The 14810-nt window shown below is 32.4% G+C and overlaps 1 protein-coding gene across 1 annotated transcript in view; it reads right to left on the bottom strand.

Annotated features, from left to right (window-relative positions):
• Positions 1-14810, bottom strand: part of LOC129218299 (disco-interacting protein 2 homolog C-like) — a 125790-nt gene that overhangs the window by 38822 nt on the left and 72158 nt on the right. Inside the window, exons 26-28 of the mRNA XM_054852534.1 lie at positions 3294-3426; positions 1308-1501; positions 1057-1222 (exon numbers count right to left, since the gene is read on the bottom strand). Of these exons, the coding sequence (XP_054708509.1) occupies positions 1057-1222; positions 1308-1501; positions 3294-3426 (493 nt within the window). The remainder of the gene's footprint in view (positions 1-1056; positions 1223-1307; positions 1502-3293; positions 3427-14810) is intronic.

The following is a 14810-nucleotide window of genomic DNA, read 5'->3' as shown; positions in this document are numbered from 1 at the left end:
AATGGGGTAATGAGGAGAGGGCTGGTCTTGACAGATTTGACATATGGGGTGACTTTTTCAAGTTCGTGGTTAAAGGTCATTCAAATTAAAAATCGTTTCACTATCTGGTTTAGGTACCGTTCCGTGAGTGATCTCTTGCTTGAAGTTGTGATTGTGCAGAAAAAAGAGATGATAGGCGTGAAAAGAAAGATTTTTTCAAATGATGAAAAAGTGAAAATTCTAGAATTTTTGGACAGCAATCCATTAATGAAGAAAAATTAAATTGCCGCCAAAGTTAAGTATGTATAGGCCAAGATGGGTTTTCAGCCATTGCCAACCTCAAGAGGATAGTTGAATCCAAAAAAATTAGGCACCGAAAAACAATGAAAGACTATTTTGCTTGCAAAAGGTATACTTAAAATTTCATTACTGTCAAAACGATCCCTTAAACTTGCAATAAAGTGCTTATTATAAAATAGTAGAATAAATACCTAACAAAACTAATACGAAAGAATTTTAAACTTTCACACGTATAGTCTTTGGTACAAAATTCAAATTTTCATCATCAGATTCCAAATTTCGATAAGTTTCTCAAAACCTCCGTATCTCGAATTTTTTTCCTTCCCGTGAAATTCGAGATAGACAGGTTCGACAGTATATATGTTGGAATTTCATCAGTAATCTACTTCACTTTTAAAAATTAGTATGAAATATCACTGACAATTCTTCATAAAGTAAAATTATGCAAATTTTTAAAGGAGATAATTTTTCACTCAAATATTAATAATTTCACTTCAAAATAATGTGTGCTTAAAGTATGTTATAGCTTAAAACTCCAAGTATGTAATTTTAATTATAGTTGTCTTCCAAATGTGATTTGTATACATATTGGAATTTTGCCAGTAATCTACTTCATTTTGAAAAACTAGTATGAGAAATACCACTCTGACTATACTTCATAAAGCAAAATTGTGTACATTTTTAAAGGACATAACTTTTCAGTCTTTAAATGAATATTAAAATTTTCATTTCAAAATAATATGCACAAAAGTCAGATATAAAATTAAAACAAATTACCAACATAAAGGCAGCCATAAAATGCACAAATCAGATCTAATCCAGGAGGATAAATTAAAGCCACATGATCACCAGTATTGAGTTTCCCCTTTTCCAACAGCAAGCATGCAACTCTTTCTGCTCGTTTATGTAGTTGTGAACAAGTAAGAGTACCTGTTATCCCACCCTAAAGGACAACAAGCAAAAATGAGAAGTTGAAACAAACTTTTAACATGTTCAAAGTAAATAAAAATGTAATCCAGTATTATTACCTTAGCATTAAAGAGGGTGAATATGACATGATCTGCAGTTGTTGTGACCCTCCATTTTAAAATTTCAGAGATAAATTGATACTTGCGAGCGGTGTCACTATCATCATCAATTACTCCAATATCCCGTCCTTGAGCTGAGGCAAGTCTAACACCTTGAACCATGTTTCCTACCATGACTGAGGCAGGGCCAACTTCTAGCCAAAGGGGAAAATGTAGTTAAATAGCACATAAAAAAGTTTACACTTTATGCATGCAAAAGAAAAATATTACACAAAAACATGTTATTTCATCAGTTATAAAAACAACATTTAGAACAAACATTCCGAAACACTTCACATTGGAAAAAACGAATAGATAAAATTTATGAGAATGTAGCAAAAATTCAAAATCATAAGAAACACGAAAAAAAATTCACAAAATGAATACCAAACTTGAGAGAAAGAAGGAATGGGGGCAGAATCAGTTACTAAGTTAGGAAGTTTTTAAAATGTGGAAAAAGTCTTAAAAATCAAGACCTGAAAGAAATATATATTTCTGCATAATTTTATCAACATTGCAGTCACATGTATGGTTGAAGTTCCAACAATTTGAAGGAATAAAAAGTAAAAAGTTTACTTTTGTGTAGAAATAGGAAATAAAAAATCAATGTTAGATGCACTAATATAGCAACAAATCTTACTAATTTACAATTTTTATTGCTATTGCTACTTGTGTATCTAATTTTGAATTCTACTTCCTTGTACCAAGTAAAGCAAATATTGAAGTAAACAAAAAATGTTCATACAAATAAAATTTAAATTTTTGTTTAAATCAACCGTGAAGATTTTTCGTAATGTCAGTATGCAGTCAGGCACATAACAACATACACAATGAAAATGCTGCCATCAATAGACTGATTTTAAAGGCAAGTTGAAAAAACTACCGGTGCAAAAAAAAGATGGATCACACAAACATTTTTTGCAGAGCAAAGGCTGGCTCTGTCATAACAAAGATTGTTGTAGATGAAGTTTTAAAATTATATCAAAGCAAAGTCAGACAGTTTTGAAATTCTAGCTTTAGAAGAAGAAATAAAATTGTTTGCTAATTAAAAGTAACAATAGGCAAAATGCTTTTTACCTGGATGTAAGAAGGTTATTCTACAAGACTCAGTATTTAAAAAAAACTATTGTAGCATATCTGTTTGCTCTAGGAGGAGAACTTAAATACTACGTAATTTGGCATAGATGAAAGGTTGCATATATGCTGTTAAAAATGTGCCATAAGTTGATAAATTACACAACTTTGCTAGTTGGGAATATTCCATGAACAAAATCCAGCATGGAGATGGAATATTTCTAGGAAGAATGACAAAGTTATAGCTCAAATAACAATGACAGTTGTTATTGAAATTTTCATTTGAAAGAAATAAATAAAAGGGTTACATTAAACATGCATTTTTTTTTAGCAAAATCATGCTGAAACATTTTAATTTATCCTGAAAAGTAGTTAATTGGAAAAATAGTGAAAAGGTTTAAGAAAAAAATTTAAAATATTCAAATAACTAGATCTTGTATTAAAAAAGTTTAAAATAGACACCAAAAAATTGGCAAGTCACAAACAAAAGGAGGGAGGGGAGGGGGGGGGGGGAGAATTCTCATTTGGAAAGTGCAAAGATTCCTAATTAAAATATTTCCACTCACCATCATAAAATACTTTTGAGAAATTATATAAAATGCACATATGAAAAATTACTAGAGCTAAAATAAATAGCAATTTATCATAAAAATGCTTAACATTTTAAAATCTCAAAAACACTGTCACTTTAACAATAGAAAGTATATAATTTTGTGTGTGTGAATATTACAAGAAAATATAACTTAAGTAAGAGGAATGTGAAAGAATAAATGTTTTTTTTAACTTTTCAATTGAATTTTGAAACAAGATGCAAAGAAAATTATATTTTAATTGAAAGAATGAACTTGATATGAGCACAAAGCCTTTTATTACCAGGATGCACTTCTCTTGGTTTAGGTAGATTTGTAACACAGGTGTGAGGACACATGAGAACATTAGCTGGATGTAAACTTCCTTCCAGAAACCGTCTCTTCGTTTCAGATAAGTGAATTCCTCCCAACGGAGTCTGTTAGAAGCAATATAGGGTTAGCATAATGATAATCTTAACAATGAATAAGTAATACATCTATGATTTTTAAATTAATGTATGCAACTTAAAGTTGTTAAAAAAATACTTTTTAGAAACAATAAGATAAAGATTATATCCATTTCAAGTGTCTGTCAAGTTTGCTTCAAAATCACAGTTAGAGCTAAGTTTCTACCATAAAGTCATGCTTGCAAAATGAACAAATCAGTATTTTTCAAGTACACTTTTTGTAAAAGAAAAGTTGATACTTCATATTATGATACATAACAGTTTCATATATTCAAATATATCATAATTAAAGTCAAAGTTAAAAATTCCTGGAATAAAGTGAAAATATACTGGTACACATAAAGGGAAAACAGTTTGAATAATTGGGGGAAGGGTGGCAGCGTTTATTAAAAAGAAAATTTTCCATTTTTAAAAACAAAACTTCACAAATTTTGAATACAAATACAAAAGTGACGACTAGCAACAAGCTCTGGGCCCAGCTAGACTGGTCCTAGTCGATTTACAATCCTCAGTGAAGATCAATGGCCCTCTTAAAACTATCTACTCCCTTGCTCATTACCACCTCTTCCGGTAAACTGTTCCAAGGTTCCACTACTCTGCTAAAATAATAATTTTTCCTAACATCCATATTAGCCTGAGATTTAAATAGCTTAAAACAATGACCCCTTGTCCTGTTTTCAGTGCTAAACTTCACCTCCGTAACAACTTTCATTTTAGGGTCATTCCATACGGATTCAACGGATGAGTGCGCTTGACCATTTTTAATTTTTTTGAAACTCATATCCCAAAAAGATGCATATGAATGATGTTTAAAACCACTTTTATTTTTTCTCTAACCTTAACCCTTGATTTTTTAGAGGTCGTCAAATGTCATTTTCGTAGTCAAAAATGGGACTTTTAGACCTTTGCATTTTGGCCCAAATCTAATTGAATAACAATCATGGCAGAACATTTTACATTTCGATGTTAAAGTACATTAGATAATAGTCTCACACACTGAGTTATGTAGGTGTAACTTAATAATTAAAATAATGACAGCAGGCCAAAGTTCAAGGTCAAATGTAAAGTTTTTACTCATTTCAAAGGGTCATAACTTGCTTAGGGGATAAAAAACACAAAGTGAAATATGGCAAAAACTAATCACTGGAGTCAAACTAATGAGAAAATATAGCTGTAATTGTGTGTTTGTTTACCCTTTATAAATTACAGTCCCTCAAAGATCAGAAAACTGAGAAAAATGACATTTTTAGACCCCTGTAAACCAAAAGGGGATGGAATTAAAAATAAAATTCCTTGGCCAATTGAATATTCCATTCAAGTACTATACATATTATATATATTGTTTGTGTATTTGGCTTTAAAAAAAGATACAGGTCTTTGAAATTGAGCAATTTTGCTAGTTAATTCACGCACTAAAACAGAAATAAAAAGTGTGAAAACTTCATTGCACTTTCTTAAATTACGTATAGTGTGCTCTATGTAATATATTATACTGGAAAAAGATATTTTAAGTATAAAAATAATTATTTTAATTTTATAACTTAGAAATATTTGGACATAAATGAGTAGTTCATACATGATTGACAGCTTAAGTAGTTAATTTATAGGCTATGTACACACACAAATTTTCAATACATACAAACATACGCTCTGTACATTAACTAATGTAACTTGCCTAAACACGTGCAAAAGCATTATCTACATAGTTGAAAGGGAAAAAAAAAAGGTGCGTTTTTCATTTCTTGCTTCAGTGTAGTTTGAAGAAAATGAACTCACACAGTAGTACTATAGTTCTGGTGGTGACACAGCATGTGGCGTACTGAAATACCCTTTACTCAAATACACAACAAAAATAGAGAGAACTTTCTTAATTTATACAATCACGAAACGGATGTCAACTTGAGAGCTGAATGGCAATTCTATGCAATATCACACGGTAATGGACATTGTAGCAGAATCAGAAGAACCGTAAAAAGAATTGACACTACTAAGACTAGCTTGCAAAGAACTACTAGAAGTCACATCTTAATTCCTACAGAAATGTATACCTTCTGCATTTTTGCTACTAAACATTGCATGTATCCTTGTGAGCATTCCGTATATTAAACTAGCTGAAAAAATGCTGCAAGAAATGTTTGACTCTGCAAATAAAATTCCCAATACAACATTTAATCACTGCTTTATGAAATCCTTATTTAAATATTATCACTGTAAAATTATTGTCTTCTAGCAATAGGTATGAAGAATAGTGTGTTACTAAAAAGACTATCAAAAGAAAATGCCCATTATTGTCAAAAAAGTTATTACATAGCTTGCCGTTGATCACTAAATTTAGAACCCCCTATCTTGCTCCTAGTACATTTTCAAAGTATCAAATTGTGAATGTGCCTTGGTAAAGCATTCCAAAACGCCATGTACTTGAGTCACCATTACAACTTACTAGGTGACTACTAGGTGAGTTCATTTTTTCAAAACTACACTCAAACAAGAAATAAAAAACACACTTTTTAAAATTTAAATTTTGTATATATAATGTTTTTGCATATGTTTAAGGCAATTTAGATATGTTAATGTACAGAGCATATGTTTGTGTGTATTGAAATTTTGTGTGTGTAGATGGTCTATAAATTAACTACTTAAGCTGTCAATCAAGTATGAACTACTCTTCATATCCAAATATTTCTAAGTTATCAAACTAAAATAGTTTTTTTTTATACTTAAAATATGTTTTTTCAGTATAATATATTATATAGGCCATTTAACAAAGTGCAATGAAGTTTTCACACTTTTTATTTCTGTTTTAGTGCGTAAATTAACTAGCAAAATTGCTCAATTTCAAAGACCTGTATCTTTTTTACAAACCAAATACACAAAACAATATGTATAACATGTATAGTACTTGAATGGAATATTCAATTGGCTACAAAATTTTATTTTTAATTCCATCCCGTTTTGGTTTACAAGGGTCTAAAAATGTCATTTTTTGACATTTTTCTGATCTTTGAGAGGCTGTAACCAATAAAGGGTAAGCAAACACACAGCAACAGTTACATATTCTTATTAGCATGGTTCCAGTGATTAATTTTTGCCGTAATTTCATTTTGTGTTTCCGTCCACTACGCGAGTTATTCCCCTTTGAAATGAGTAAAAATTTTACATTTGACCTTGAACTTTAACCTGTTGCCATTATTTTAATTATTAAGTTACAGCCACGTAACTCAGCATGTAGGACTATCATCATATACACTTTAACATCAAAGCGTAAAATTAACAGCCATAAATGTAATTCAAATAGATTTTGGCCAAAATGCAAAGGTCTAAAAGTCCCATTTTTGACTGCAAAAATCACTTTTGATGACCTCTAAAAAATCAAGGGTAAGGTTAGAGAAAAAATAAAAGTGGTTTTAAGCATCATTCATATGCATCTTTTCGGGATATGAGTTTCAAAAAAATTAAAAATGGTCGAGCGCACTCATCCGTTTAATCTGTATGGAATGACCCTTTAATAAATTTAAACAACTGAATCATGTCCCCTCGGTCTCTTCTTTAATTAGAATAATTTTCCCTTACAACTACCCTTGAATGGTAAAATGTTTCCTGAAGTTTTGAGATCAAGGCACTAGATAAACCAGGAGTTCTCAAACTGGGTGCAGCAAAGTGTCCATAATTTGGTATAAGTGTACAGTCGGATCTCAATTTACGAGGAATGTGTTCCAAGATTCCTCACGTAAGTTGAAATTTAGCGTTGTAGAAAAGTGTTGTGTATATGATTTTTTTTATTAACATACCGAATCATTTTAGACACTTTAAACTGTTTTAGGCCATTTTTTAACTATATATTACCGTTTCTTACATAAAAAGCTGAAGTTTTACCATATTTTTAAAAAAGTTGCATCATTCAACATAAAATACTGTTACGATGCACAAAATCAATGATCAATGGGAGAGAGAGACATAAAAATAAAACAGTACTATGGTACGTCATGGGTGCAAGTTTGGTGATGTGTTCAAGACGGAAAATATTTTCAGCTCCCCCCCCCCGCCCACATGTGGGCTTAAGGAAAAATTTGTATGTATAAATGTTGCAGATTTTAACAATGCAAGTTTTGGAATCTATTTGATTTAAATTTTAAACCTTAAAATTGTAATATTTAAGTGTTTTGACATCATAATTCCAAAAAATCTAAAATCCGGCAATAAGGGGTGGGGGGTCTGGGGGCTCTCTCCCAGAAATTTTTTCAAATTAAAGTCCAATAAACGCTGTGGTAGGCCATTTTGGTAAAGTTCAGGGAAAGGAGGGGTTCAGGGACTCTTACATCAATTATTTCAAACTGATAGTCCCAAAATCACAATATTGGGCAACCTTCAAAAAATATTAAAGAAAGAGGGGGGGGGGGGGAGGGGACGCTATGGGCTTTCCCGAAATCGAAGATTTAAAAAGGAAATTGTAATTTAAATTTCATAACGTTTTATACGCTTTTTGAATGCACTATTGAAGGGATGGATTTCAGGAACCCTCCTTCGGCAATATTTCAAAATTGAAGTTTCAAAAACGCAAATTTTAGACGATGTTGGATAATGTAAGGGGTAAAAGCGTTTGCAGCACCCCATCATTAGTTTTTTTGCCGATCCTAAATATTTTTTGTTGTAGCAATAAAATCGCTTAGGACATAAGATTTTCACTTTTGCAACATAAATCAGTTCTGATTCGAAAGTCTACCCAAGGTAGCGCCAACAAACTAGAAAAGAAGGAAAGGTGGGGGAAGGGTAAGGCCGACTAATGATAATGAACTGTCATCATTCCCCCACAGTCTTCATTTGAAAAAGAATTCTTTTATAGGATAACAGGTGGTGAAATTAGCAATAAAAAATCGCTTCAGTGAAGTAGATATATTTTTTAAACAATGTACCCTTTCCAACATTCATTAATTAAAATAAGAAATAGGGGAACTGAATCCTAACTCCAGGCAGGGTTCCCGAATCACATCCCTCTTAAGGCACTCAAATATAGGCTAAAGTGGCGCTTTAAATATTTCAGCATCAAAGAATTTTCGGAAGAGAACTCCCGAACCCCTTCCTCGGAATTCACCACAAATGTCCTAAATTTCAATTTTTAAGGCTTCAGTTTCTAAATTGTTTCGTAGGGAATAGTACCCCTCTTACCTATAAACATGATTTATGACCGCCTAAAAATTTTAATACTTTAATTTTGGAAACTTTTTGAACAAATCTTCATACACCCTTCCCCCTTAAGTCATCCAAAGACAACCCAAAACAAAGCTCTTAAAATTTCAGAAACTAAAATATTTCGGGCTGGGGGTGCGGAACCCCCCCCTCTCATTATGTTTACTAAACACAGAGTAAGTTTTTGTTTAAGATTTATTTTTCTATTGAGAGAGCAACTCCCTTCCAAACATCGCCAAAGACAACCCAAAGTTTTAAGACTTCAATTTCGAAAATGTTTCGAGAAAGACCCCTGAATTCCCTAACTCTTAACTCACTCAAAAATAGCCAAAATAGCATTTCAATACTTCGGGGAGAGAGACCCCCCCCCCCCCCCCCCGAACTCTTTCCTCTAAGTTCATTAAATTTTACTAAAATTTGATGCGGTTTCCCCTTTTCATCACCGAAGATTTAAGAATTTAAATTCTGAAACGTATTGAGAGAAAGCCTTCGAATTCCCTCTTCTTAAGTCTTCCAAAGATTACCTAAAGCTGAGTTCTGAATATTTCAGCTTTGAATATTTTTTGGGAAAGGAAGACCTCAAACCCCAAGACGGTCCAAAGTTGCGCTTTTAAGACTCCAGTTTCGGAATTTCGCCTAAAGAGAGCCCCCTCCCTCCCTCTTGACATTGCCAAAGACAGCCTGAAAGATTTAAGACTTCAATTGCAAACAGTTTTCGGGAGAGGGTCGCAAATTCCCTTTAACTTAAGTCATTTAAGTATAGCCTCAAATAGTTTTTTAATACATCAGCTACAAACCATTTTCATGTTAGAACACCGAAACCATCTCTCATAAATTCACCAAAGATTGCCTAAATTAGTGTTTTTAAGGCTCCAGTCTTCGATTCTTTTTAAAACCCACTTTTATATCATTAGAGACAGCCTAAAACTTTTTGACTTTTAAATTTTTAAGAGTTTGCACTGGAGAAATATCGAAACACTCCTAGTTTCAAAAATATTTTCAATTCAGTTTTTCGATATTTTTATACTGTAACCCGTGAGTACCCCCCCCCCCTAGATTGTCCAAGATAGCAACGTTTTAAGACCTCAGTATCGTGGGTTAATTTGCGGACAGATTACCCTCTTTGCAAGAGCAGCGTTTTTTCGCAAACTCGTGCTGCCGTTATTTTTCTCCTTTCCTTTCTCTCCCTCCCCCACCCATATTTCCATTCTAGCGAGTGTTCGAATCAATGACATTAGAATTTAGTGATTCCTCAAGTCATTGTCAAAAATGCAGGAATGGTTTGCCCATCGGTGTTTCCAACCAGCTTGAAATCTCCCCCCCCCCCCCCCGATTATTTCCAAAATTCCCATTTTCATTAAAATCTTCAAAATCCTTGATAGTTTCCGTTTTACCTGGTATGTGGACGCCCTTTGCTGTGGCGAAAATATTTCATCTTGTCAGCAATCACTCTCAATTGGTGATGCAGATTCAACTCTTAAGACATTTTACAGGGTGGCGACAGGAAATGTGAAACAAAGTTCCCTGACTTTTCCCTGATTTCCCTGATTAAGTTCACCAAATTTCCCTGATTTACGTTACCAATGATAATGGTTTTCTTTCTTTGCTTTACTTGAAATCCATTGTATGTTTGTATAAAATGCAGTATTTTAAACGTTTTAAGTTATGTAAAGTTGTTTAACTAAAGATATACTTTTAAAAGATGCTACTTTTTTTTAATAAAATGGTTTAAAAAAAAAACAAGACAATTTTTTTTTGGGGGGGGGGGGGGAATGACCTACAAAACAGTATATTAAATTTTTTATACAATGGAAAGATTATAGAAAATTAAAAAAAAAAAAAAAATTTACTTCCAGAAACCATTTAGCATAAGAATTTAAGAAACTATTAAAATTACTTTTAAAAACATGTGTATTTATGATAGTTCAAAATAATTTCAATTACTTTTCAGTTCAGTTTTCAAACAGTATAATAATTGTTGCAAGAATAACAAGTAATAGTGAAAGAATAGAAGTAATGTAGTTATTTTTATATAACTAATTAACATATTTATGCAAAACAGATGAAACCATTTGACAACCATTCATAGGGAGCTTTTCTCCAATCATGAACATAGGTTTTAATGAATGAATACAGCATTTTAACAATAAAAGAATAAAGATATTTTCTTAAGTACACAAGTTAACTCTATTTCAAATGATTTCAGTATGTAATGAGAAAAAATCTTAGATCGCTTTTGTAACAAACAACTTTGAAATGCAAGGGAAAAAGAGGAAAAAAAAAGCAATTAGTTAATTTCAAAATATATAAAAGAAAAATACAACTTGGTTATAAAATTAAGGAATCACTAAAGTTTGAAGAAAAGAAAACCTTTATAATCTGCGGTGACAACAAATACTATAACGGCAAAAAACAAAGTTTTTTTAATTGAAAGTTCAATTTTAGCAATTAAATTAAAAACGCGAAGTTATAACTCTTAAGCTTTTATAGTATTAATTCAAAAACCAAAGATTTCTTCTTGAAATCGTGATTATAGTATGCTAATTACTTTGAGACAATGGAATAAAGGCAAAGGAGCTAAGACATAATTGAAGGCTTCCTCTTTGCCTGTATGGTTGTTTATTTTACGTAGCATTGAAAGCATAAAAGGAAATTTCAAGCTAGGTAAAATAAACAACCTAACAGACACAAAAGCAATCTTAGGAAGTTCATCCTGTGGTTAATAAGTAAGATTCAATACTTTGACGTTGAGGAAAAAAGATGCACAAATATGCGGCAGTGTATAATCGCACCTCATTAATTTTACTTTTTTTTTTTTGAACAGATAATTGCGGAAAATGCGTAGGGAATTAAAAGTACTTAATTTTGTAAAGCAAAAAAAAAAAAAAAAAAAATTCTTCAAAAAAAATCAATTTTCCCTGATTTTTTGTTATTTTTTCAAATTCCCTGATATTTCCCTGACTTTTCCCTGATTAATAAAGTTCCCTGACTTTTCCCTGATCTCCCTGATCTGTCGCCACCCTGTTTTAAGAGCGTACATAATTTTCATTTATGCGTGTAAAGTTTGCAAAAAAAAAAAAACACACAAATGAAAAAAACGAAAGGATGATCGAAAATAGCATGAGAAAAGGCTAAATTTTCAATTAGAGCCGATTGCTTCGAAAAATCAGGGAGAATAGCGAGCAACTCCTCGGTCTGCAATGCAGCGAGTTGGAAATAAAGCTATACTTAAAAAAAGTCAAACGGCGCGAGCCGAAAAGCCACTCCTCCAAAAGCACGTTGCAAACAAAACAAGCACATGGCGGAAAACCGAGAGAATGTCGATGTAAATTCATGGTTATGGAACGGTCTAGTAATATTAAAGCATATTTTTCAAACATTCAATTTTTCTTTTTTCATTCAAAATTAAAAGAAAGTCATTGAATTTCTTTCCGCCCCGACCTCCGTCTCGGAAATTTTGTCAAGACGGAAATCCGTCCTGAGACGGAAGGTCTTGCACCATGTGGTATGTACAGTATGTAGTAATAATAAAGCACTGCACTGTAAGAGTAACTACACAGTAGATACATTAAGTTATTTATAACTTGAAAATTGAAGATGATGATTAATGTCCGCAATCTGATTGTCATTCTAATATATTTTTTTAATATAGTAGCTTTGCATTTACTTTCATAACCTTTACATCTATGGTGACACCCCACTTTCAGGGTCTCTATAATCTACAATACAAGAGCTGATTCTAATTTCATATTGTTTGTATTTTGCTTAAACACTACTCTGCAAGCTTCATATTAAAACTAAGGTCTGGACATACGGATTGCCTTCTCTTGACTTTTAATTGTACTTATGAAAAATTCACTCATACCTAATTCTTGGGCTACCTTCAACCCACTTTCTATTTGTTAAAGGCATCAAGAATCTTTACCTTTTCTTAAATTGCCCCAGCTTTTGTCCTAACTTTCTCTTTTTGTTTCCATCTTCAAACTTTAGATGAAACAGCGTGCCTAGGTGCCACAATATTTCAACACCTTTCATATTCAGAATAAATAAATGAAAAATGAGGAGTGGTGATACATACACACTAATAAAGCTATGTTTATAGTGTGTATGTGTGGGAACTTGCACATTTAGTGATGCTGAAAGGCTGAAAGTACATTTATGAAGTCAATGTTTAGTAAGCTATAACAGAGCCAAAACTTAGCATCATGATTTCTTTCTAAATATTTTAGAAATTAGCTTTAGCTCTAAAATTCGTTGCTCCTGAGAAATTCATGTTATAGCCATTTTTGCGTAAGTCGGATCGCGCTGTAACCGGAGTTGACTGTATGTATATGTAAGGTGAGTGTACCAAATAATACCCAGTTGACCAGTAAGGAAATCCACCGTTCATTGAGATAGTATAACAAATACACTAGATCCGCTTTCATCATTATCAAAAAGCCTAACTGACATAAAGTGTTATCGACAAGCCAATTTTAACCAACAGGCAACAGTGTAGCAAACGTTGTTGCAGAAGAGTAATGTCAAAACCAATTGATCTTATTTTGAGGTAAATTTTGTTTCTATGTGGTTCACTGAAATTTAACTAGAATAAAAAAAGTTGCATACTGTTCTTGAAACCTAAATAATAAAGTTGACAAATTCAAAAAGGAAAATGTTGTCCGCCGTCATTTTATCCTCCGCGATTTGATCTAGAAAAGTAGATTGTTGTACAATAGGACTATTTGGGAGGAGGATATAATCGTTTGCTGCATATGCTGCACATACATGCACAAAGTGTGCATACATGTGGCCCCCCCCCCTGAAAATAAGGACTTTAGTTGTTTGCATAATAAAGATAGACCAGGGTGCCCAGTGTGCCGTGAGAAAATTCTAAATTTTCAAAGGATGCCGTGAGTCGAAAAATTTTGAGAACCCTTGAGATAAACAGTACATGTTTTTTTTTTTTACTTTGAGAGTGGCTGCTCTGTTATTTATAAATACTGATAAATAGTGTGAAATAGGAATATGAAAAGTAAAAACAAGACCTTAAAAAGTTAAAAAACAAAAATGTATCAACTCCTGACAACTTCTTTAAGTGAAAAAGAAGTTTTTTGATTAAAATAAGAAAGTTTTTTTTCTTCTTCCAATAAATCAGAAGACCTTCAAAGCAGTTTTATCAAAACTTGAAATAGTGCATTTGAAATAATATGCAGAATGTACAAATGTTAGCTTTTAAAATTCATTAACAAGATAGTCAAAGCAAAGATAGCAGATGATTAAGAAATTGAAGCTTGGCAGTTGCCAATAACCACGAAAATTCTCATTATAGAACAAACTTGTAAACTCTCAAAACTAAAAATACAGCACTAATCTGATCAGAAAAAAAAAATGTTTTTCTTTTTTTTTTCCATTTGCAAATGCATACCTGCCAACCTCCGAGAAAAAAAATCCGGAAGATTTTTTAATTTTTATCCACAAGATTTTAACGCAAAATAAAATCAAACAGGACCCCTATCCTCTTTTCATTTAACAATATATTAGTTATGAATTTCATATCAATTGAACTTACTTTCGTTTAGTAAATATTACTTTTATTGCTTTTTTTAAAAGTTTGGAAATAACATTTGGTACTCATTTTAAAAAAAGAACAAAGCAAAAACAGCTCGAACTGAGAGAACGAGAAGATAATCGGCGCCGAAATTGAGCCCCTAGTTGCCAGGCGCGACGCTTGCTTTGATTGGATTCCCGATGAAGTCATGCGCTGTATCACTCCGTGATGTCATAATCTTGCCTCACTTCTTCTGCCATTCTCCTACGGCAACCTTTCTTTGGCTACTTGGCCTAAAATGTTCCACAAAAGAATCGTTAGCGCCAAAACTGGCGAGATACATTTTTTTTCCTACAAAACGTGAAAAATCCGGAAAATTTTGCACATAACCGGAAAAAACGGAAAAGGAAATAAAAATGTGTAAAACTTCCGGGAAATCCGGAAGGCTTGGCAGGTATGCAAATGTAGGACATTTTGTATAGTTTAGAGCGCCTGAGAATATTACTTCTTGCTGTTCAATGAGAATAAAGTAGTACTATTATATAAATGGTAAGGCATTTCCTAATGTTGCAAAGTTTTAATGTTTAAGATGCTTGATTGGGGAAGGAAAGAAAAACGACTGTTAAAAAATGTAATTTTT

The sequence above is a fragment of the Uloborus diversus genome, chromosome 3 (assembly GCF_026930045.1).
Source record: "Uloborus diversus isolate 005 chromosome 3, Udiv.v.3.1, whole genome shotgun sequence".
Classification (NCBI taxonomy): Eukaryota; Metazoa; Arthropoda; class Arachnida; order Araneae; family Uloboridae; genus Uloborus; species Uloborus diversus.
This window is presented reverse-complemented; position numbering and strand designations above follow the sequence as displayed.